Source organism: Bos javanicus, chromosome 18, assembly GCF_032452875.1.
Source record: "Bos javanicus breed banteng chromosome 18, ARS-OSU_banteng_1.0, whole genome shotgun sequence".
NCBI lineage: Eukaryota > Metazoa > Chordata > Mammalia > Artiodactyla > Bovidae > Bos > Bos javanicus.
Window position 1 is genome coordinate 62,529,855 of NC_083885.1, and position 23,359 is coordinate 62,553,213.

Sequence of the window (23,359 nt, forward strand, 5' to 3'; positions counted from 1 at the left end):
TTAAAATATTCAAATATCTCAGGGCTTCCCTGGTGGCTCAGTGGTAAAGAATCTCTGCCAACACAGGAGACTGGAGTCTGATCTCCGATCCAGGAAGATCCCATGTGCTGCGGAGCAACTAAGCCCCTGGGCCACAGCTGTGGAACCTGAGCTTTAGAGCCAAGAGGGGCAGCTACTGAAGCCAGCACGCTCTGGAGCCCGGGCTCCACAGCACGAGGAGCCACTGCAGTGAGAAGCTCTCCCACCACAACTAGAGAGGAGCCCCTGCATGACACAACCAGGGAAAAAGCCCGTGCGGCCACAAAGACCCCGCACAGCCAAAAATAAATAACATTTTTTGAAAAATTCAAATATTTCAGTAAATTCCCTGGTGGTCCAGTGGTTAGGACTCTCGGCTTCCACTGCAGGGAACAGGGGTTGAACTCCCCCATCAGGGAACTAAGATGCCACATGGCCCAGCCAAAAACAAAACAAAAATCAAATATTTCAATACTGAATAATTAAAAAAAAAATACTGTCAACTAAAACCCATCATTGCTTCCTCCTTCATCCCCCCGCTCACCCCCTACTCTGGGACAAACTCCTCAGGATATAAGGGTTAATGATGTCCCCGGGGAGGTGGGCAGAGGTTTTATAGTTTCTGATGGAAGCGGTCCTTAACTGGGTTAGACTTCATAAATCTGTTGACTCTCGCCCCCTGGAGGCCAGTGTCTTTAATGTCAGAGTCCTGACACTTGTCAATAGGGAGGTGTTGACAATTTAAATGGGCTGCCTTTTCATCACCAAGCTTTGGTCCTAGGTCTTAGCCCCCTCAGCCTGATCCTCACCCCATCTCCAATCCCCTATCCCAGAGAGGGAGGTGTGCAAACAAATGAGGCGGAAAGATGACCTGGAGGCATCTATTTTGCACCTTAATTAATCATTAAAATGCTGCATATTGAATATCTTGTTTTGAGAGCTGAAAGCAATTCAATGAGGAAAGGAAGATCTTTTCATATGGACATCCTTATGCAAAAAAAAAAAAAAATGACCCTCAGCCTTTACCCTCCACCATATACAAAAATTAATTTGAAATGGACCTCAAGCCTAAATGCAAGAGCTAGAACTACACAACTTCTAGAAGAATACATCGGAGGAAACCTTATGACTTTGAGCTAGGCAAATACTTCTTTTTTGGCCACAACCCATGGCATGTGGATCTTAGTTTCCCAAGAAGGGATCTATCCCGTGTGCCCTGCAGTGGAAACACAGAGTTTTAACCACTGGACTGCCAGGGAAGTCCTTGGGCAAATATTTCTTAAATAGGACAGAAAAAGCATGAATTGTAAAAGGAAAAAAAAACCCCAACAAACTGGCTTCATCAAAATGTGAAACCTTTGCTTTTCATAAGATATTGTTATAAAAATGCAAAAGCATGTCACAAACTGGGAGAAATTACTTGAAAAAAGTAATGCGTTTGATAAAAAGATTTGTTCTTAGAATAAGTAACTCTTGGGAGTTATTCCTAGAGTCATCCCTCATTCCTGGAATAAAGAACTCTTACAGCTCAATAATAGAAAGATAAATAACTCAATTAAAAATGGGCAAAGGATTTGAACAGACATTTCTCCAAGGAAGACATACAAATGGCCAATAAGCACATGAAAGGATGCGCAACATCATTAGCCATCAGGGAAATGCACATCAAAACCACAGTGAGATACTACTTCACACCCACTAGGATGTAGAATCAAAAAGTCAGATAATAACAAGTGTTGGCAAGAGATTGGAACCCTCTGAGACTGCTGGTGGGGATGCTGAATGACACAGCTGCTTTGGAAAATGGGCTGGCATTTCTTTATTTATTTTTTGGCACTTCTTTAAAAGGCTAAATATAGAGTTCCCATGCTGCTGCTGCTGCTGCTGCTGCTGCTGCTGCTAAGTCGCTTCAGTCCTGTCCGACTCTGTGCGACCCCATAGACGGCAGCCAACCCATATGACCCAACAATTCTGTTGTTGTTGTTTAGTCGCTAAGTTGTATCCAACTCTTTTATGACCCCATGGATTGTATCCTGACAGGCTCCTCTGCCCATGGGATTTTCCAGGCAAGAATACTGGAGTGGGTTGCCATTTCCTTTTCAAGGGATCTTCCCAACTCAGGGATTGAACCTGCATCTCCTGCTTAGCAGGCTGATTCTATACCATTGAGCCACCTTGGAAGCCCTACCCAACAATTCTGATCCTAGGTATATACTCAGGAGAATTGAAAACACAGGTCACAGACCAGAACTGGTATGTAAATATTCATATGTCCCCATTATTCATTATAGCCAAAAAGAAGAAACGACCAAAAGGTTCACCAACTGGTAAATGGATAAGCAAAATATGGCAGAGCCATAACATGGAATATTACTTAGTAGTGAAAAGGAATGGGGTACTGATCCATACTACATCATGGATGAACCTTGAAAACATTTTGCTAAGTGAAGGAAGCCTGCCACAAAAGACCACATTGATAGGAAATGTCCAGAATAGGTAAATTCACCGAGACAGAAAGTAGACCAGTGGTTACCCAAGGCTGGGGATGGGGGGAGGTGACCACTTAATGGGTACAGGGTAATGATTTTTGGGCTGATGAAATGCTCTAAAATTACATAGTAGTGATGCACATCATTGCAATATACTCAAAACTACCGACTGTACGCTCTGAAGGGTGGATTTCATGCTGTAGGAAGTTTTGTTTGTTTCTTTCGGTTTTTTGCCACACAGCGCAGCTTGCATTATCTTAATTCCCTGACCAGGGATCGAACCTGTGCCCCCTGCAGTGGAAGCATGGGGTCCTAACCACTGGACCGCCAGGGAATTCCCTATGACGTGTGACCTATATCTCAATTTTGGAAAAGCGGGCTGCAGCACTCTAGCTTCCAGTCATTCTGCTACAGGCTCCCAAGGGCCTGCCTTCTGGGTAGTGCTTGTCCCAGCCTCCCCTCAAGCTGCCCCCTCACCAGATGGAGTAGCTGTGGCAGAAGTCCAGTGCTGACACGATCTGGCGGAAGAACTTCCGGGCCTCCTTGGGGGTCAATCTCCCCTTCTTCACCAGGTAGTCGAACAGCTCACCTCCAGACACGTGCTCCAGAACTAGGTACCTGGGGGACATGGAGGGGGCAGAGGGCTGGAAGGGGCATGTGGAGGACCAAAGAGCCTGACCTCCTTCTTCCAAAAGTACAAGCCCTCAATGCCATTGGCCCTGGAGGAAGAAGATCCCAATTCCCATGAGTCCCCGGGAGGAGGAGGCTCCAATTTCTATTAGCCTCTGGGAAGCAGAAACTCAATTCCCATTAGCCCTGTCAACTTCAGAGGTCAACACTCTGACTAGTTTTCCTCAGGAGATGAGGCAATTCCATTAGCACCTGGAGGTCAGAGATCCCAATTCTCAGAGGCCCCCAGGAAATAAAGCCCCGTTTTCACACCTACTTGCCATCCTGCAATAGTATGAATTGTGAATAAAAATAATTTTGATGTTTTAAAGTGCATTAGGAGAACTGATAGAGTTTTATTTCCTATCATTCCCACCATATTTGTGTTAAGATATAGGTATAAGGAGGCTTCCCTGGTGGCTCAGACGGTAAAGTGTCTGCCTACAATGTGGGAGACCCGGGTTCGATCCCTGGGTCAGGAAGATACTCTGGAGAAGGAAATGGCAACCCACTCCAGTACTCTTGCCTGGAAAATCCCATGGACGGAGGAGCCTGGTAGGCTACAGTCTATGGGGTCCCAAAGAGTCGGACACGACTGAACGACTTCACTTTCACTTTCTGGGAAACCAAAGTTCTCATTTTCATTAGTGTCTGGGAGGCAGATAATCGAATTCTAATCTATTCTTGGGCAATGACACTTGCTGCTGCTGCTACTGCTGCTAAGTCATTCAGTCGTGTCCGACTCTGTGCGACCCCATAGACGGCAGCCCACCAGGCTCCCCCGTACCTGGGATTCTCCAGGCAAGAACACTGGAGTGGGTTGCCATTTCCTTCTCCAATGCATGAAAGTGAAAAGTGAAAGTAAAGTTGCTTAGTCGTGTGCGACCCTCAGCGACCCCATGGACTGCAGCCCACCAGGCTCCTCCGTCCATGGGATTTTCTAGGCAAGAGTACTGGAGTGGGGTGCCATTGCCTTCTCTGATGACACTTACAATGTGTACCAATTCAAGGGTCAACATCTGTGAGGTACAGACTACAACTCCCATCAGCCCCTGGGAAGTAAAGACTCCAATTCCCATCAGTCCTTGAGAGAAAGAAACAGTCTCATCAGCCTCCGGGAAGTCAAAATTCAATTCCCATCAGCCCCCTGGCAGCACAGATTCCCATGACAACTTCAAGAGTATTAATACTTTGACTCCCCGTTGTTTCCGGAGATAAGGCAACTTCATTAGCACTTGGAAGAAAGAGATCCCCCCAATTCTCACAGGACTTTAGGCAATAAGGACCACGCCACCTCCACCTACTCCCATTAGTCCCTGGGAAGGGAAGCCTCTTATTCCCATAAGTCTCTGAGATGAAGAAACTAGAATTCTCTTTAATTGCTGGCAAAAAAAGATTGGCTTGTGCACCAGTCTAAGTCAACTTCCCTTAAGTAAGAGACTACAACTTCCTTCAGGTCCTGAGAGGTTAAAAACTCCCAACTCCCATAAGGCTCTGGGACATGGAGACTCCTAATTCCCATCAGCCACCTGGATTTTAAAGACTCCAAATCCCATCAGGCTCTGGGAGGCTAAACATCTAATTCCCATCAGCCTCAGGAAAACAAAAGCTCAATTTCTATGAGCTCAGTGGAAGGCTGAGGTTCCTCTGTGAGACACGAAGTGCCACAGGCCCTCCTCCCCACAAGGATGGTGGAGTGAGAGTGACAGCTCCACCAATTGGCAACAATGGCCCCTCCCCGCGGCCACACCTGGGGAAGCCTGAGGACTACAAATCCCATGAGCCCCTGGGGCCAGGGCAGCTTCCTTCCTGGGGAAATCCAGCCTCTGATGGGTGCTGGAGTCAGTTCAAACTGGGGACTGCGAGGTCCAGCAGCGGGGGTGTCCCCTCTCCTGCTGCCCAGTCCAGCTGTCCCCTGGGTCACCAGAGTCCAGACAAAGGCCTGTTGTCTGGAGCTGGGACAGCTGGACCCCACCCCCAACCTAAGGGGGGTAATCGACTTCCAGATACAGACTCAGAACTCCTGAGCAGACCCATTGTTGGGGTGTCCAGTCATAGCACCCAGAGTTATGCTGCGGGAGGAAAGGAGCCTCCAGTGCTGCAGAGGAAGGGTTTGGGAAGAGGCAAGATTCATTGAGCCTGGGGCTTTGCTAAGCCCCATTGCCCTAGCACATGGGAAGGGCAGGGCGATCTGCCCTTAACAAGTCAGGTCTGGCTGAGGGCACCCAGATTATGTAGTACAGAGTGTTCCCCACAGCACAGCAGGGCGATGGACGGGGACTGGAGAGGAAGGGGGAGGATCAGCCTTGTCCCCCATCAGGCACAGGGACGGCTCAGGCTTAGCTGCCCTGCTGTCAGGGTACAATCGGCCCAGAGCGTCAGACCAGGTCAGCATGGGAACATGGAGGATTATGAGTGTGTGAAGGGGGGTTGTCCTTGCGCAGTAGGGATGGGACTGGACTTTCAGTGGCCCGGCCAAGAGAGCTTAAGTTTCCCCTGGCCCCTCCAGGCCTTGATTCTGGAAACATCCCACCCTGGGAACTTGGGGAGGGTGCATGGAGGGCTGGGTGTCTATAAATACCTACAAATATTTCTTGTTCTCGTAGACGTCGTGGAGTTTGAGGACATGTGGGTGCTCGATGAGCTTCAGGATGGCTATCTCCCGCTCCACCTGGGGGAAAAGGAACAGCGGGCGGTCAGCCTTGCCTCCCTCCCTGTCCCCAGCCCCAAAGGGTCCCCTCTCCCCCAGCTCACAGACACACCTTCATCAGCACCGACTCAGACAGCTTCTCCCGGTTCACGATCTTGATGGCCACCTTCTGGCCTGTGATGCAGTGGACCCCGAGTTTAACCAGACCTGGGGGAATGGGACGGAAAATGTGGGGAGTATTCCCAGTGCAGTCTCCTCACCTCTGGCTCCTAAGCCCCGTCTTGCCAACCTGCTTCCTCCTTCTTCCCCTCCTGGCTTGTTTCACGGTGGCCTGAATCACCCTGACCTGAACTCCTGGGGACTGACAGCAGCCATTCCTGCCAGACACAACTCTCTTTCCACTCCCTGTTGTCCAATTCTGTCCCTTCTGGTTGCCATCCACTTATCTGCCTCCCCCTACCTCCACAGCCACCCTGGACTCTCGGTCCTTCCCGTGTGCCCTTCGAGTTCACCTCTCCACACCGTCTTGCCTTGCTGGGTCTCCATAGTTTTGTGTCCTCCAGTCTACCTCCTTCAGACAAACCTCTCTCTCTCTCTCTCAGCCCATCACTTCCTTGAGTTCTCTGCCCTTTAATCTTCTGGAGACACCATGTCTCCCAAGGAATATAATCTTGTGATTGCCCCCTTCCCAGACAATCCTCCTCCACCTCCTCTCAAACCCGGACCTCTCAAGCCCTGTCTTTGATCTTTTAAAAACAGCAGCTGCAGCTGGGAGCATGCACATCCCAAGGGTATGCCCACTCCCCAAGGTTAAGCCCTAAACCCAGGAATGCAGGCCCCCAGCCCCCTCCACCTTCAGACCAAGGAGTCCGAGCCCCCAGCCCCTTCTCCCTCAAGCCCTCAAGTCCATGCTCATGGCCCCTTCTTCCCCCAAAACTCAGGAACTGAGGTCAGCAACACCTTCACACTTTTCGCTCTGGGATTTGGAGTCTGACCCTCCCCCAGGCCTGGCCCCTGATCCCTGAAGCTCTGGCCCAGAACTCAGGTGTTCAGCTCCTGTCTTACACCCACCCACCGCCCACCTGGCAGAAAAGAGGTTAAGGAGGTTAAGCAACAACAGAAGATGACCGCACCCCCCCACCCCCCCGGCCCCGAGTCCACAGCCACCCCTGAGGGATTGCCTCTTTCGTCCACCTTTCCACCTCTCCACTCCCCGTCCCCACTCCGAGCCAGCATGCTGGAGAAAGGGCAGGATGCTGGAGACCCCATCGCCCCAGCCTCAGTGCCCCTGTCACCCCAACAGAGGCCCTCTGCGGCCAGAGGACAGTGCGGAGAGATGCCACTTCGGGAGGCGCACCCCCATGCCGGCACCTCACCCCAGCCTGCGGCTGTACTGCGCCAAGGACCTGGGCTCCCGGCGGCCGGGACCCTGGCTGCAGGCCAAGGTCCCTTGCCCACGCTGGGGCTGGACCCTCCAACCTCTGCCCCCAAAGAGGGGGAGACTTTGGGCCCTACACCTCTCCCAGGAGTCGGGATCCCAGAGTCCGAGCCCTCACCCCCTCAGCCTGGAGACCCGGCAGTCTGGACCCCGAGTCCCTTCTCTGAGAGGGACTCGGGGGCCCGGGAGCCGCGCTCTCTGCCCCCATCCCCTCTCGCCCCCACACCGGGTGCCCCCTCCCTTGGCTCACCTGTCTGTCCTTTGCCCAGCGTCTTCTCCAGCCGATAGGGGCCCACATATTGGGCGTGCTGGGGTGGGTGTGGGTGTGGGTGTGGGAGGTGGTAGGCGGGGGAGCCCCCGCCCCCATCCTTGCCCCCGGACGACATGATGCCCTTGGTCCCGGCCCGACCGGCCCCCCGGCCGCCCCCCCTGCGGCCAGTCGCCCCGTCCCTCCGGTGGGGGCCGGCGGCCGCTCCGTCCCGGCCCCCCCGGCTGCCCCCCACCTCTCCGGGGGTCCCCAGGGGGCTAGGCTGGGCCCCCCCGGTCGGCGGGCCTCTGAGTTGGGGGAGGGGGGGCTGGCCCGGGGGGGTCAGGCCCCGGGAGTCAGCATGGCCCGGGGGGGCTGCGCGGCCCCCCCTCCCCAGCCCGTTTCTGGCCGGTCCCCCGCTTCCTGCGCCTCCCCCCGCCGGGGGGGTCTGAGGTGCGGGCCAGCGGATGCTGCAGGCCGAGGTCCCCCCCGCCCCCCCACGCGCCCTCTCTCCTCCGCCTCCTCCTCCTCTCCGCCTCCCCCCGCCACCTCGTCCTTTCTCTCCGGCACGCTGACATCACCATCCGGGGACTCCGGGCCCTTCCCCAAAGTTAACCCTTTCGGAGGGGGAGGGGGAGCGGGGGCAGGGGGCGGGCCTGGGCGCCGGAGCCGCGGAGACGCGGTGGGAGGATGCTGGGAGCGACGGAAGGATGCAGGAGGGACCATGGAGGCAGACGAGTGGGGCACACAGGAGGGGCAGAGCCGGGGCGACACAAAGGGAGACGGAGCCTGACACGAGTGGGGGAAGGAGACAGACGGCACGGGAGACGGGGACCGCCAGAACCGGGGCTGGGGCCGGACAGGGAGACGGGGGACCGCGCAGGCGGGCAGAGACAGGAGAGACCAGGGGGAGCAGAGAGACAGGGAGACGGAGGAGAGGGGAGAAGCTGCCTGGGAGAGACAGAGGGATGGAGAAAATCAGAGATAGAAATGGAGAGAGATAGGGGAAGGGAAAGAGAGGTGAAGAGACAGGGAATGGGCCGGGGTAGGGGGTGGGCGGGGGTTAGAGACACAGAGATATGGAGGGACAGCCGGGCAAAGAGATGAACCGAAAACAGAGCCAGAGACAGGGAGAGACTGAGAGTAATGGAGGAGAGAGACAGTGGTTGAGAGACAGATGGGGAGAGAAATGGACAGAAATAGAGGGACGGGGGCAGAGGGGACAAGATACAGAGGTGGGGCACCAGGGGAAGGTGACGGGAAGGGTGGAGGGTCAGAGAGAGAAGAAAAGTGGGAGAGAGAGGGAGACAGACAAGGGAGGAGGAACAGCAGAGAGAGAGGTGGACAGAGAGTGAAGAGAGACAGATGGAGAGAGAGAGCGACAAGTAAGCATAGAGCTGGGAACCCCAAAATATGGGGGGTAAACACAGGTGGAGGTCTAGATGCTGGGGGAGATAGGGCAGATTGGAGGGACAGGGGAAAAAAGGAGACAGAAGCAGGGAGAGAGAAAGAATTCGGGGAGTTGCTGATCCAACGCTCATCTTTGTTCCCCTTGACCCCCAATCTGCCCATCCCGGCCTCCTTTCCCCACTAGCATTGGGGCCCCATATCCACCCACAGATCAAGGTGCATGTTTTTAAATATCTTGGATCCATACCTCCATTGAGAATACTCCACAATCCTCCTACAGAGAAATTTCCAGAGCCCCTTGAGGTCCCTGTGAATTTTTTGGTCGCTATTTATTCTGTGTCCACCATCAGATTCCCTAGCTCTTCATGTGGGCTCCACTATAATCATATGTCCCCACTCTAGCTCATCCATGTGCTACAATCATGTATCCCCACTCTTGGTCATCCATGAACCTGTGCACAGCTGGATTTCCATGTGACCTGGGATTCCACTATGTCAGATACCCAAGGATGTTAGGCCCCCATTTCACACCCAAGTCTCCTATAGAGTGTACCCATGAGCCTTAAGTCTCCTAGTCAACCATTCCATGATTGACTAGTCATTCATGAATAGTCATTCATTCCATGATGCTATACTCCGTGCCGAAACTGAGCCAGATACTGACCCAAGTGGTGAGGCTACAGCAGTGAACCGAGTCAACCAAGATCCTTGTCCCATGGACCTCTCACTGAGGTGGGCGAGGCCAGTAACAAGCAAGGTAAACAATCAATATATATGTTGGGAATTCCCTGGCAGTCCAGTGGTTAGGACTCTGTGCTTCCACTGCAGAGGGTATGGCTTCCATCCCTGGTTGGGGAACTAATACCCCACAAGCTGTGAGGCCAAAAATCAAACTAAAGCAAGCAAACAAATGGAAAATATATGGTATGTTACAGAGTCATGATCAGTGACAAAGAGGAAACAAGGCGGGAAGGGGGACATGAAGTGTTTCTTTAAATTTTTATTTATTTCTTGGCTGCACCGGCTCTTCGTTGTTGTGCACAGGCTTTCTCTAGCTGTAGCGAGAGGGGGCTACTCTCGAGTTGCTGTGCCTCGGCTTCTCGTTGCAGTGGTTTCTCTAGTTTCGGAGCACCAGCTCTAGGCACATGGGCTTCAACAGTTGTGGCTCTTGGGCTCTCGAACGTGGGCTCAGCAGTTGCGGTACACGGGCTTAGTTGCGCCACAGCAGGTGGAATCTCCTGGACCAAGGATCAAACCCATGTCCTTTGCTTTAGCGTGTGGATTCTCAACCACTGGACCACCAGGGAAGTCCAGGAGGTTCTTCTTGAGTGATTGTTCTATGTGATTTTCAATTACATTGCCAAGAGAGGCCTCCTCAGTGAAGGGACACTGAAGGAAAATGAGGCCACGTGGATAAAGTGCCAGGAGCCTTCCAGGCAGAGGAAGCAGCTGTGCAAAGGCCCTGGGGCAGAAGTGTGCCTGGTATGTAATGGGAAGGCTGAAGTGTGGCTGGAGGGGAACAGTGGAGAGTGCAATGGGAGGAAATAAGGTGAGGATGCAGACCCAACAGGGCCTTAGAAGCAGGGTGAACAGGGGATTTCCTGGCGGTCCAGTGGCTAGATTTAGCACTTTCAGTGTTGGGGCTTGGGTTGGATCCCTGGTCAGGGAACTAAGATCCTGTAAGCCGTATGATGTAACACAAAAAACAAAACAGAACCGAAAAAAACAGGGTGACCATATGTCCTGGTTTATGTCTTTTATTCTGTAATTATCAGTAGGGTCTGTTTTCACTCTCAAGTGCCTTGTGGATGAAAAATTGTATGATCACCCTTCTTATTGGTCATTGTAAAGGCTATGGCTTTTATAGTGTACCTGGGGAGTTTTCATCTAGGCTACCATTATATTACACATATGTTCATATGTGTAATGACATGTACATGTCACAGGTACATATATTATTCAGCATTATGTATCATAATGTATGTAAATAGTATTATAGTGAGATGGACTTTTACATATGTGTACATAAGACACAGAAGTTGGACTGTGAAGAAAGCTGAGCACCGAAGAATTGATGCTTTTGAACTATGGTGTTGGAGAAGACTCTTGAGAGTCCCTTGGACTGCAAGGAGATCCAACCAGTCCATCCTAAAGATCAGTCCTGGGTGTTCTTTGGAAGGAATGATGCTAAAGCTGAAACTCCAGTACTTTGGCCACCTCATGCAAAGAATTGACTCATTGGAAAAGACTCTGATGCTGGGAGGGATTGGGGGCAAGAGGAGAAGGGGACGACAGAGGATGAGATGGCTGGATGGCATCACCGACTCGATGGACGTGAGTTTGAGTGAACTCCGGGAGTTGGTGATGGACAGGGAGGCCTGGCGTGCTATAATTCATGGGGTTGCAAAGAGTCAGATATGACTGAGCAACTGAATTGACTGACTGACTGACATAGGTACAGTAGGCTGCATGTGTGTGCTCGGTCACTTAGTTGTGTCAGATTCATTGCGACCCCACAGACTGTAGCCCACCAGGCTCTTCTGTCTATGGTATTTTCCAGGCAAGAATACTGGAATGGGTGGTCATTTCCTCCTCCAAGGTGGGGATCTTCCCAACCTAGGGATCGAACCTGCATCTCCTGCATTGCAGGCGGATTCTTTACTGCTGAGTCATCAGGGAATGCCCAAAGATGTCCATGTCATAATTCTGCGAACCTGTGAATATGTCAACTTAGTCAGCAAAACGGTCTTTGCAGATGTGATGGAGCTGAAAATCTTAGATGCAGAAAATTTCCTGGTTATTACATTTGTGCCCTAAATGTAATCACAAGCATTCTTATGAGGGGGAAACAGAAGATCAGTCAGAGGAGGAGACAGGATAAGGAAGGAAACCGAAGCCAAAATGGGGACCTCTGGTGGTCCAGGGGTCTGGGTTCAATTTGAGGTTAAGGAAATAGATCCCACATGCTGCAACCACAGCTAAGACCAGGGCAGCCAAAAAAAAAAAAAGCCAAAATGATGTAGCCACAAACCAAGGAATGTGGACAGCCTCCTGGGAAACATTCTTCCCTGGAGCCCCCGGAAGGAATACAACCTTGATTTTAACTACTTGAACTCGGTGAGACCCACGTTGGGCTTCTGAACTGTAAGTAAGCCACCAAGTTTTTCAGTAATCTGTTAACAGTAGAGAGGAAATGGAGTACCCAGGGGCTCAGATCCATGTCTGACAATCGTCCTCCTCAGTGCTACACACACACACACACACACACGTTTGGTCTTCACATCCCACACCCAGCAGTGCGCTCAATACACCTGTGATTGTGGGCCCCACCAAAGTTGAGTATAACCTTTTCCTAGAGTGGGAGGGCCTTGTATGGAAGACTAGAATTAGGATTTATTTAAGCCTAGCTCACAGTCCCAAACCTGAACCCTAAATCTGGTGCAGGGAGGCCTCGAGCTGCCTAAACCACCTTTCCCCGGGGAACTTTATTTCCAGGCTTCAAGAATCACCTCTGGTGCACCTGGCAGGACCCAGAGAAGATTCCACAAGGGAGACGCTGGGGGAACGATAAGAGTGGTCTGCACAGGAGGTGCAGTAGGGAGAACGGGGAGCCCCTTACGAGGAAAGGGGAAATAGAAGCCAAGAGCGGGCTGCAATAGGCCAGACGCCGCCCGGGTCAGATATTAGTGCTGAGAGCACAGGGAGGCCCAAGCAGAGTTCAAAGGGCCCCAAGCTTAACCCGGAGCCGCGGGCGCTCCGGCCCGCGGGGCGGGTCTTAGCTGGGAGTGGCCGAAAGCCCTGGAACAGGGGCGGAGCCTGAAGCGGCGGGGCGGGACGGAGCGCAGAACCGGGACAGGGGGCGTGGGCGTGGGCGGGGCATAGCAGGGGCGGAGCCAGCCCGGGGGCGGGGCCTGCAGGGGTAGGGGTGAAGCTTGCAGAGAGGGTGAGGAGGTGGGGCTTATCGGGGGCGGGGCCCGGTCCGGGGGGCGGGGCTTCGGCCAGGGTGTGCGCGCGCTGGGCGTGGCCGGGGCGAGGGGCCTGGCCGAGCCAGGTGTCCCGCCAGGTGGGAATAACTTAAGAGCCCCGGGAAGCCGCCTCACGGCCCCAATTGGTGTGGCTGCTCCGGGAACTTCCGGGCCAGACCGTGCGTGTTTCCGGTCAATATGGCGGCGCCCAGTAGAGTCAGGTGCGGGCGAGTCTATCTTCGGTAGCGGCGGCGACACGAGGCTCGGGGAGGTGAGGTCCGCCCCGCTCTGGCTCCCCTCGTCAGACAGGAGGAAGGGGACATGTCGCTAAGATGACCAAAGGGAGGGCTTCTTGCTCTGAAGGCTGGGCGGTGGGGTTGCTAAGAGATGGGAACGACCGCGGTGGAGATGGAGGAGGGGGTTGCTAGGGAGAGTGGGTGGGGCCTGTTGCTAGGGAGGAGAGAGGGACTGCTGACTTTGGGGAAGGGGCCTGTTGGTATGAAAGAAGAAAAGGGGGCCGTGGTTAAAGGAGGTGTGGGCAGCGTGGTTTGGAATCATGCAGGGCCGCCGAGCTCCCCTAAAACGCCACCTTCTCAGCAGACCCCCAGGAGTCCACCCGTCAGGACGCCAGAGCTACTTCAGCGGTGACCACCCCCTACCCCAACACATTCTTCCTTTCTTCGCAAACTGCCCATGGCGAACCAGGGCTCCGGGGGCAGTCGCCTTCCCCTGGCGCTACCCTCAGCCTCCCAGGATTGCTCGTCAGGGGGCAGCGGCTCCTCCGAGGGCGGCTCGGGCCATCCCCCGCCGCCGCGAAACCTCCAAGGCCTGCTGCAGATGGCTATCACGGCGGGCTCTGAAGAGCCAGACCCCCCTCCAGAACCCATGAGTGAGGAGGTAAAGGGCGGGGGTCCGAGAAGGTGGGGTGAGGGGTTTGGGAACAGAGATATCTGGGGAGGGGCGGTAGTGCCTGTGTGAAGGCATAGGAGGCTGTATTTGTGCTCCATAGGGTTACTGTAGACTGAAAGTCAGATCCTGGGACCCTGCACTGTGCGGGAAGGCAGAATAACCTCATGGTAAAAAAAGAAAACGCAAGGGCACGCCAGAGCGAGACAGATATGGCTTCAGTATGTTACAGCTGTGTGACCTTGGGGGTATCACTGCATCTTTCTGAGCATCGATTCTCAATTGCAAGTTGATGTTGATGATAAGAAGGAGTGGCCCTTCACAGGGTAGTTCTGAGAGTCCTGTTGAAGTGGGTCTCAACATCACACCTGGTACACAGGCTTTGCTCCTGAAGGCAGCAGGATATTCTCATTAAGAGCAGACTCTAATAAGAGTTCCGTGGACAGACCACTTAGATTTGACTTAGGTGTTGTGGATGGCTGACTGTGTGACCTTGGGCAAGTCACCCTTTTCTGTGCCTCCATTTTCTCATCTGTGAAGTGGGAATAGCAGTAATATTAATACTTAACCATGGAAGGCTGTTCTGGAAGTCAAGAACACTATTTGCTATACGTGATGTTTACTTGGCGGTGACAGTTGCAGTGTATGAAACATGGTGTTAATACAGTAACATCCATGAAGTCACTGAGCCTCTAGGACCATGAGGTGGTCCAACAGGCACGGAAAAGATTAACATCTTGCCCAAATTTATCCAGGACTATGACTTTAGATCCTTCATCTGAGCACTTAGCACAGAGTCGGGCCAAAAAGAAAAACACCCAGTGGCCAGTTCTCAGTGCTTATCTTATTTGACCTACGAGCAGCATTCGATGACGACCCTGTCCCCTTGAGCTCTTTCTTCATGTGGCTTCTGGAGCATGGACCAGCGTGGTTTTCTGGTTTTCATCCCACTCACTGGCTCTTCTTCCCCACCGCCTCTGTTGGTTCATCCTCATTTTCCAGTCCCTTGATTGACCATAGAGCACACCAGCACTCTCTCTTCTCCATTCACTTCCTGTATGATCTCACATTGGGTTGAGGTTTTACTCTGACGACTCTCAAGTTTATATCTCTAGCCAGTGGTTCTCTCCTGGAGGGATGGTTTTAACCACATTTGGCAATGGGCAGAGACATTCTTGGTTGTTGCAAACTGGCGGGTTGTGGGGGGGGGCAGTGCTGTTGGCATCTCGTGGGTGGAAGTCAGGGATGCGGCTCAGCGTCCTGCAGTGCACGGATGACCCCCGCTGCTGAACGGTCCAGCTCAGGGTGTCAGTAGGGTCATGGCTGAGAAATCCAGGTCCAGGCTGGCCCTCCTTCCTAAGCTTCAGGTGTCTTTCTCAATATTTTGCCTTGTGTATGTCATGGATCCCCCAAACTTAACAAGTTCAAAAATCAGCACCAATTTGTACTCGTCTCACTCCACACCTGCTTCTCTTGCCATCTGCCCCGTCCCTTTCTAGTTGTTCAGGACAAGAATCTAGGTGTTGCTGACCCTTCTTTTTCCGTCATGCCCCACAACCAGTCTCTCCATAGATGCAGTGTCCAGAAAAGAGCATTAGTGGAAAAGGTACCTGGGAGGTATCTGTTAGTTGAAGGACACTCAGCCCTCAATGTTGGCTGTTATTATTATTTTTTCCTTTGCCTGTGCCTCTTGGCATGGGGAACTTCCCTGACCAGGGATCAAACCTGTGCCCCTTGCAGTGGAAGCACCAGCTCTTAACCAGTGGACCGCCAGGGACGCCCCGGCTGTTATTGGTAATGACTGTTACTCCTGAGTCGATGATTGATAAGGTTTGCTTCTTTCTCCCGCCCCACCTCACCTTGCAGAGGCGCCAGTGGCTGCAGGAGGCCATGTCCGCCGCCTTCAGGGGCCAGCGGGAGGAGGTGGAGCAGATGAAGAACTGCCTCCGGGTGCTGTCCCAGCCCACGCCCTCCTCGGCTGGTGAGGCTGAACTGGCCACTGACCAGCAGGAGCGCGAGGGAGCCCTGGAGCTGCTGGCGGACCTGTGTGAGAACATGGACAATGCAGCAGGTACAGCCCGCCCGCCCCAGCCTGCCCCCTGCCGCCAGGGTCCTGCCCCTTCTGCCTTCCCGTCTGCCTCTGTCTCTTGCCGCCTCTTCCTCGCGCCGCCCCCCCCCCCCCCACCGCCGGCCCCTGGTCCTGCTGCAGCCCAGCCCTTTGTCCTTTGCCTCAGGCACCATGCAACCTGCCTCCTCCCGAGCCTCCCAGCCTCCCCCCTCCAGTCTGGCTCTGACTCAGGCCCCAGTTGAGACTGCCCTGTCCCCCGCTGCTTGGTCTGCCTGCCGACAGGGGCTACAATGGCACCAGGTCCCGTCCACCACCTCCCTGATGGGACTGACCATCTCACCCTGGTCCGCCGGGATCCCCGTGCTGTTCCCCAGAGTAAGAGACACGAGGTGGTCCTAGATGGGATGGTCAGAGAAGGCCTCCCCGAGGGGTGACACGTGATCAGAGACCTGAAGGGAGGCCGTGAGTCATGGGATCAGCTCTGGAGAAAAGCATCCCAGGCACAGGAAACGACCCATGCAAAGGCCCTGAGGTGGGAACCTGCCTGGCCGGGGTGGAAGAGCAGTGAGGTAGGCAGAACAGAGCAGAGAGAGTGAGGGACGAGGGCTGGGCAGTGACCTGTGCTGGGCACACAGTGGCTCCCAGGCCAAGGCTGGCGCTGTGGGTTTCATCTCAAAGGCCGAGAAGCCTCTAGAAAGACGAGTCGTCACTTCCACTTGGAGTGGCGTGGCATGGCGTAGTTGTTGAGGATGTGGATTTGTCTGTTCTGGACATTTTATGTACGAGGGATAGTAGAATATGTGATCTTTTTGCTATGGGCTTTCTTCTCCAAGTGTGATATTTTCAAGGTTCTTACAGGTCATAGCTGTATCAGAAATTTACTCCTTTTTGTGGCGAATACTCTAGTGTGTAGCTAGGCTGTGTGCCGTTCATCCTATCATCAGTTGACGGACATTTGGTCGTTTCCCTCTTCGGTTATTGTAAATAATACTGCTGTGGACACTGGGGTACAAGCAAGCATCTGTTCCAGTTTCTGCTCTTGAGGCTTGTGGATACATATATGTTGGAGTAGTCACATGATAACTCTCTTTCACTTTTTGAAGAACAGCCAAGCTGACCAATTCAGAAAACAGGTGTTGGGCTGTAGATTGCAGACCTCTGGTCTGGTGTAGTCTGTTTCCCCAGGGGATGTTCAGATTGTCACAGACCGGGTGTCAGAACTGGCATTTAGTGGGCTGGACCCTGGGCCACTGACCTTGTTGAGACGTGCCGGCCTTGAACAGATCCCCAGTTGGGTGCCTAGGGAGGGCCAGCCCTTGGAGGCAGGCTCCCTCAGCTTCAGCTGGTTTTCCGTCCATTCTGGCTGCCCTAACAAAGCAGCGTGGACTGCGGGGCTTCGACACCAGAAGTCTGCTCTCTCACAGCTCTGAGGCTGGCAGTCTAAGGGTCAGTTTCTTCTGAGGCCCCTCTCCTTGGCTTGTATGTGGGGAGCTTCCCGCTGTTGCTACATGGCCATCTGTCTGTGTGTGTCTGTGTCCTCATCTCCTCTTTTCATAAGGGCACCATTCCTGTTGGATTAGGGCCCCATCCTGTGACAATATTTTACCTTGCATGCATGTATCCTGAGTTGATCAGTCGTGTCCGACTCTTTGCGACCCCATGGACTATAGCCCACCAGGCAAGAATACTGGAGTGGGTTGCCATGCCCTCCTCCAGGGGATCTTCCCGACCAGGGATTGAACCTGTGTCTCTGCATTGACAAGCGGGTTCTTTGCCACTGGCACCCCCGGGAATCCCCTGGGGGTTGGGGCTTCCATGTAAATCTGGGGGTAGGACCCAGCTCAGCCCGTCACACCTGGCCTGCCTGCTGCTCTCTCCTCCCAGACTTCTGCCAGCTGTCGGGCATGCACCTGCTGGTGGGCCGCTACCTGGAGGCGGGGCCAGCGGGGCTGCGGTGGCGGGCGGCACAGCTCATCGGCACATGCAGCCAGAACGTGGCGGCCATCCAGGAGCAGGTGCTGGGCCTCGGCGCCCTGCGCAAGCTGCTGCGCCTGCTGGACCGGGACCCCTGCGATGCGGTGCGCGTCAAGGCTCTCTTCGCCATCTCCTGTGAGTGTCCCGGCCGTGGGGGTGGGGGGTGGGCCCACTCTGCTCAGCGAGCGGACCCTGGGGACGCAGGGCGAGGCCCAGTCCGAGCGCTCTGAGGCCCCTAAAGGCTGTCGGCCACGGGGCTGTGGACGTCTGGGCTGATCACCCCGTCACGGGGGTCCTCGGGCGGGGGCTGCTGCGGGAGTGTCCTGACAATGGGCAGTCCACTTCTGCAGAGAACGTACGCAGTCCCGGACCCCCCCTTACCCCCACCCCTCCAGGAGCTTAGAAAGTACTGCCTCTTATTCATTTTTTTGGTACGTCTTAAAACCCAGCCCTGCCCTGTCCCTGCCCCCTGCCTCACTGGTAGCCACTAATTTGTGAGTCTGCTTCTTTTTTGTTACACGATGTAGTTGTTTTACTTCTTAGATTCCACACGTAAGTGATAGCACACAAATGTCTTTCTTTGTCTGTCTGACTTCCCCAAGCGTGAAATCTCCAAGCCCATCCATGCTGTTGCAAGTGACGAGATTTAATTTTTCTCTCTTATGGCTGAGGCCTTTTATCTTTTAGAAAATTGATGTAGAATTCGCATAACTATTTTCAAGTGTACAATTCAGTAGCATCTGTGGTCTTTTTTGGGGGGTTGGGCGTGATTGCGGGGTACGCTACCATCTGGAAAGTGCTGGGGACCGGCCAGCCCTGGTGCTACCAGCCGCTTTGGTGGTCTGTCTCCTGACTGCTCCTGCTGCCTGGTGCGCGGAGGCTCACAGCGGTTCACCTTCTGGCCACAGACCAAGAGGGGGTCTGATGGCGGAGGAGTGGGCGTGGTGAGGGGGAGGGGTGTCCTCCGGTAGATGCATCTCCGGGTTCCTGGCACCGGCTGGGCTTAGGCCCGCGGTGCCGCTCAACCCCCTCCAGTGCACAGCGCAGCCCCGGGACACAGGGATCGGGCCCAGCGGAGAGGCCCCGGGGTGGAGGGGAGCCGTTGCCCCTGTATACGGCCTGACGGCAGAGCCAATAGGCCGTGCCCACTGAGCAGACGCGGAAGGTCATCACGTCTACCTCCCCATCTGCCGGTCTTTTTTTTTTTTTTAAACTGAGTAACGGTGTATTTAGCGGGTCGCACAGAGTCGGACACGACTGAAGCAACTTAGCAGCAGCAGCAGCCAAACTATTATCGTTTTAGCCCATCGTTATGTGGCATGTTAATAAGCTACTTTAGATCTTTTTATTTTTCCCCACGTTACGTCTTTGAAACCTGGTGTGTATCCTGCACATAAGCATCTCAACTCAGGCTGCATTTTCAGCGATCAGCATGTAGCGAATTCTAGTGAAGGGACAAAGTTGTGCTTCACGGGAAAATACCACCGCTTCACCGCTTAACTTAAATTGAAATGAATGAAGCTCAACTGAGATTAACAACTCAGGTCCTCAGGGGCACTTGTCAGGTATTCAGTGGCCACGGTTTTCTGGAGACTCCCATCTGTCCTGGCCTAGACCCTGCCCAAGGGCAGGCACCTAACTGGAAGTGCACCCTGCACCCTGGTTCTCATCGTGCGTGGAGGCCGTGCAGGGTTCCTGGCACCCTCACAATGTAGTCGGGCTCTCTGCTCTTAGTTTCCTCATCAGTAAAATGGGAGTCACCTCCTGGGATGGTGTGGAGAGTTAAAAAGAGATAATGTGCTCCTCAGAGGATGCGGGAACAAAATGTATATTCATACAGTGGGTACTAGTCAGCCATTAGAAGGAAAGAAGTTACTGACTCATGCTGTAACCTGGATGAGCCTGGAAGACATTATGCTGAGTGAGAGAGACCAGGCACAGAAGGCCACAGAGTGTATGATTCCATTCAGGTGAAATGTGCGGAATGCGCAAATCCACGGAAAGCAGATCAGTGGTTGCCAACTGCCGGAGAGACCACTAACCAGTACAGGGCTTCTTTTGGGAGTGATAAAAACATTCTGTTGTTAGGTAATTATGGTCAGCCAACCTTGTGAATATACTGAAAACCACTGAACTGTATAGTTTAAAAAGGTAAATTGTACAGGCTGTGGAATTGTGTCTCAGCTAAAAATATTTAAAGGTAATGCCTGCGAAGCATGGGCCCATAAAAATCCACGGTGGTGATGGTGGTGGTGATGGTGATGGTGGTGAGAATGGTGGTCCAGAAGGCGGAGATTGTGGTGTTTATGGTGGTGGTGGTGATGTAACGGTAATGATGGTGTTTGTGGTGATGGCGGTGGTGGTCTTGCAGGTGATGGTTGTGGTGTTTATGATGGTGGTGGTGGTGGTGATGACTGGTGTTTCTAGTGCTGATGGCAGTGGTAACGATGAAGATATTGGTGGTGATGATGGTGATGGTGACTGGGACCTCAAGGCCCTGCCTGCCCCCCTCCCCAGGCCTGGTCCGGGAGCAGGAGGCCGGGCTGCTGCAGTTCCTCCGCCTGGACGGCTTCTCCGTGTTGATGCGGGCCATGCAGCAGCAGGTGCAGAAGCTCAAGGTCAAGTCGGCGTTCCTGCTGCAGAACCTGCTGGTGGGCCACCCTGAACACAAAGGTGGGGCGGCCCGGGCGGGGAGCTAGGGTGGTTCCCGGGGGAGTGCACGGGAGGATGGCTGCTCCTCTGACCCTATGGCCCTTCCCTAGGGACCCTGTGCGCAATGGGCATGGTCCAGCAGCTGGTGGCCCTCGTGCGGACAGAACACAGCCCCTTCCACGAGCACGTGCTCGGAGCCCTGTGCAGGTGTGCTGGGCGCCAGGGGACCGGCCCGGTGGGGGGTAGAGGGTTAGGGTCAGATGGGGCGCCAGGGGACTAGCCCGATGGGGGGGTAAAGGGTTTAGGGTCAGAGAGGAGCAGAAATCAGGGTGCTGGCCCTCCGGAGCCTCAGTCTCCTCACTGTAGGGGCTGACATAGCACCCTGGGGAGGAGGGAGACAGTTTTCCTCCCACTTACTCTCCCCATCCCGCATGTAAGGCACAGGCAGGTTAGAGCCGTAAGACAGCAGCATGGAGCAGCTGAGCGAGCAGGCAGCAACGCTCACGTGTGGAGTGGGCTCCAGACCAGGCACTTTTCTAAGCGCCCTGTTCCGTACAAGTCTCATCCAAGTCCCTTGGGTAGGGTGGGGGCAGGAGTCCACGTTGCAGATGGGGAAACTGAGGCCCAGTGGGGGGGCGGCTTGCCCAGGCTCAGTCGGGGGGTGGGGGGTGGAGGGCAGCCGGGCAGAGGGAGGTCCCAAGAATGGCTGTCCTGTCCCTGCAGCTTGGTGACAGACTTCCCCCAGGGCGTGCGGGAGTGCCGGGAGCCCGAGCTGGGCCTGGAGGAACTTCTGCGGCACCGGTGCCAGCTGCTGCAGCAGCACGAAGAGTACCAGGTACTGCCGAATGGGGGGGTGGGAGGGCCAGCCTGGCACCTGCCTTCTAGGGCTCTGTGGTCTATTCGCCCATGCGGGGGGTGGGGTGGGAGGGCCAGCCTGGCACCTGCCTTCTAGGCCTCTGTGGTCTATTCGCCCATGCTTTAAAAAAAAAATTTCTTTCTTTCTTTATTTTTGGCTGTGCTGGGTCATTGCTGGTCAGGCTCTTCTCAAGTTGTGGTGAGCAGGGGCTACTCTCTACTTGTGGGGCGCCAGCTTCTCACTGCAGTGGTTTCTCTTGTTACAGAGCACAGGCTGTAGAGTGCCAGCTCAGTAGTTGTGGCTCACAGGATTAACTGCACTGCAGCACGTGGGATCAGCCCGGATCAGGGATCGAACCCATGTCTTCTGCACTGGCAGGCTGATTCTTAACCAGTGAGCCACCAGGGAAGCCCGATTTGCCCACGCCTTTGTTTACACCTTGTTTCCAATTCATGTGTTTCTCTAGGCATCATTCAGCACACATTTATTGCCCCCTCCCACATGCTTCATGCTCTGTTAGCATCAGGGGGACGGCAAGGAGAAACAGAAGCTCAGGGTTTCTTAAAGAGTTAATAGATTCATCTAATTACTATCCAAATTAATATTATTTATATCATATCATTCAAATAAGTATTTATTAGATTGATAAGTAATAAGTAAATGATAAATAGAAACCAATTATTGAATTAAATAGGTAAGAAATACGTGATAAATTACAACTCATTAGGTTTTTCATTAGATAAAGGATAATAATAAATTACAAATAGTAACTCACCAGATAAATAGATAAGTAACAAATAAGTGATAATATAACTCAGATATTTAATTATACAGATAGTAATGTGATAAATAACTCATATTTAGTTAAATAGGTAAGTAACTAATAAGTGATAAGAGCAACAAATAACATTCAGTAGTTATTTATTTAAATGACTAAGTTATTTAGTTAACTGTACTTAAGTAATTTATTCAGCCCTTATGATACCACCCAGATGCTGTTGCTTCAGCAAAGCTGGACACAGAAAACATGCCACCCTCTTGGGACATACCTTCTGCTGAGATCATTCTTCTATGAACACTGTCAGGCATTTCCAGAGGGGTCCTGGGTACTGGGTGTGAGGAGCAGGGGTGACTGGGAGAAGCACAGTGCCCACCCCCCAGGGGCTTGTCCTCTGACCTTGTCACATGAACCCGTGGAGATATGTGCCTGGGGTTGGGCAGGGGGATCCCCTGCCCTGGTCTGTCCTGAAGTTTCAGCCATCCTTGCTTGATGTATCCATGCATCTATTCTCTGAATCTATGGTATGAACAGCTTTATTGACGTTTAACTTACCTATACTGAAAGTGTACAATTTGAGAAGTTTTGACATATGTATACACCTGTGGAAACCTTCATTTTTCCATCAGGGGCAGGCGGAAGAGGAGCCGTTTCTGGGTGCAGAGCTGGTGGAGGCAGGGTCTGGCCTCTACACTCAGGGCTTCCAATTTCCCACCCCAATGCAGGAGGAGCTGGAGTTCTGTGAAAAGTTGCTACAGACCTGTTTCTCCACCCCAACTGATGACAGCATGGATCGGTGAAACCCGGTGGCTTCTCTCCCCCTCTTCATGGGAACCCCAGGCCTCCTGCCTTCCCCTCACCCATGAAGCCCTCTCCCAAAGGAGAGAAGGGCCTTGTTGGTGCCGTGCCCGGGCGTGTCAGCCTGTCTCTGCTCAGCCGCCAGGATGGGTGCTGAAGAAGGCGCTGGCTCCCTGGATCCCGCCTCTCAGGCACTCTCAATCCACCCCCCTTCTCGTGTGCACACCGCTCTTCCAGGAAAGGTGCTCCTCCTCCTCCGCCTGCTTCACTGCCACCTTTGTCACCTCGCCTGCAGAGTGCCTTGGTTGGGGAGGAGGGGCACAGTCAGGGGGTCTAGGGAGCCAAGGAGGGAACAGCAGTGGGCGGAACCTTGGAATAATAAAAGTGTTGCTCTCTAAAGTCCGGAGCCATTGTCTTTCATCCTCCCAGCGTCTCTGGAGA

General features: G+C 53.6%; 2 protein-coding genes across 5 annotated transcripts in view; one reads left to right on the forward strand and one right to left on the reverse strand.

Moving 5' to 3' along the window:
- The window catches only part of BRSK1 (BR serine/threonine kinase 1), a 23,175-nt gene extending 15,430 nt beyond the window's left edge, over positions 1-7,745 (reverse strand). Inside the window, exons 1-4 of one of the 2 annotated variants that reach the window (XM_061389286.1) lie at positions 7,515-7,745; positions 5,939-6,033; positions 5,762-5,847; positions 2,985-3,125 (exon numbers count right to left, since the gene is read on the reverse strand). In XM_061389286.1, the coding sequence (XP_061245270.1) occupies positions 2,985-3,125; positions 5,762-5,847; positions 5,939-6,033; positions 7,515-7,650 (458 nt within the window). In that variant the 5' untranslated portion in view covers positions 7,651-7,745. Of the gene's footprint in view, positions 1-2,984; positions 3,126-5,757; positions 5,848-5,938; positions 6,034-7,514 lie in introns of those variants that run through there. The other variant, XM_061389287.1, reaches the window with a different exon arrangement.
- A 5,162-nt stretch (positions 7,746-12,907) lies between these two features.
- Positions 12,908-23,317, forward strand: HSPBP1 (HSPA (Hsp70) binding protein 1). 3 transcript variants are annotated; one of them, XM_061389316.1, is made up of 8 exons: positions 12,916-13,157; positions 13,484-13,783; positions 15,659-15,863; positions 17,745-17,969; positions 20,352-20,507; positions 20,597-20,693; positions 21,210-21,321; positions 22,846-23,317. In XM_061389316.1, exons 2-8 carry the CDS (start codon positions 13,580-13,582, stop codon positions 22,918-22,920), a joined length of 1,074 nt encoding a protein of 357 aa, XP_061245300.1. In that variant the 5' UTR covers positions 12,916-13,157; positions 13,484-13,579; the 3' UTR covers positions 22,921-23,317. The 3 variants fall into 3 exon arrangements, with proteins under 3 accessions (XP_061245302.1, XP_061245300.1, XP_061245299.1); XM_061389315.1 differs by having other exon boundaries at positions 13,487-13,783; XM_061389318.1 differs by lacking the exon at positions 22,846-23,317 and having other exon boundaries at positions 12,908-13,157; positions 13,487-13,783; positions 20,352-20,485; positions 21,210-21,303.
- Positions 23,318-23,359: the final 42 nt, after the last annotated feature.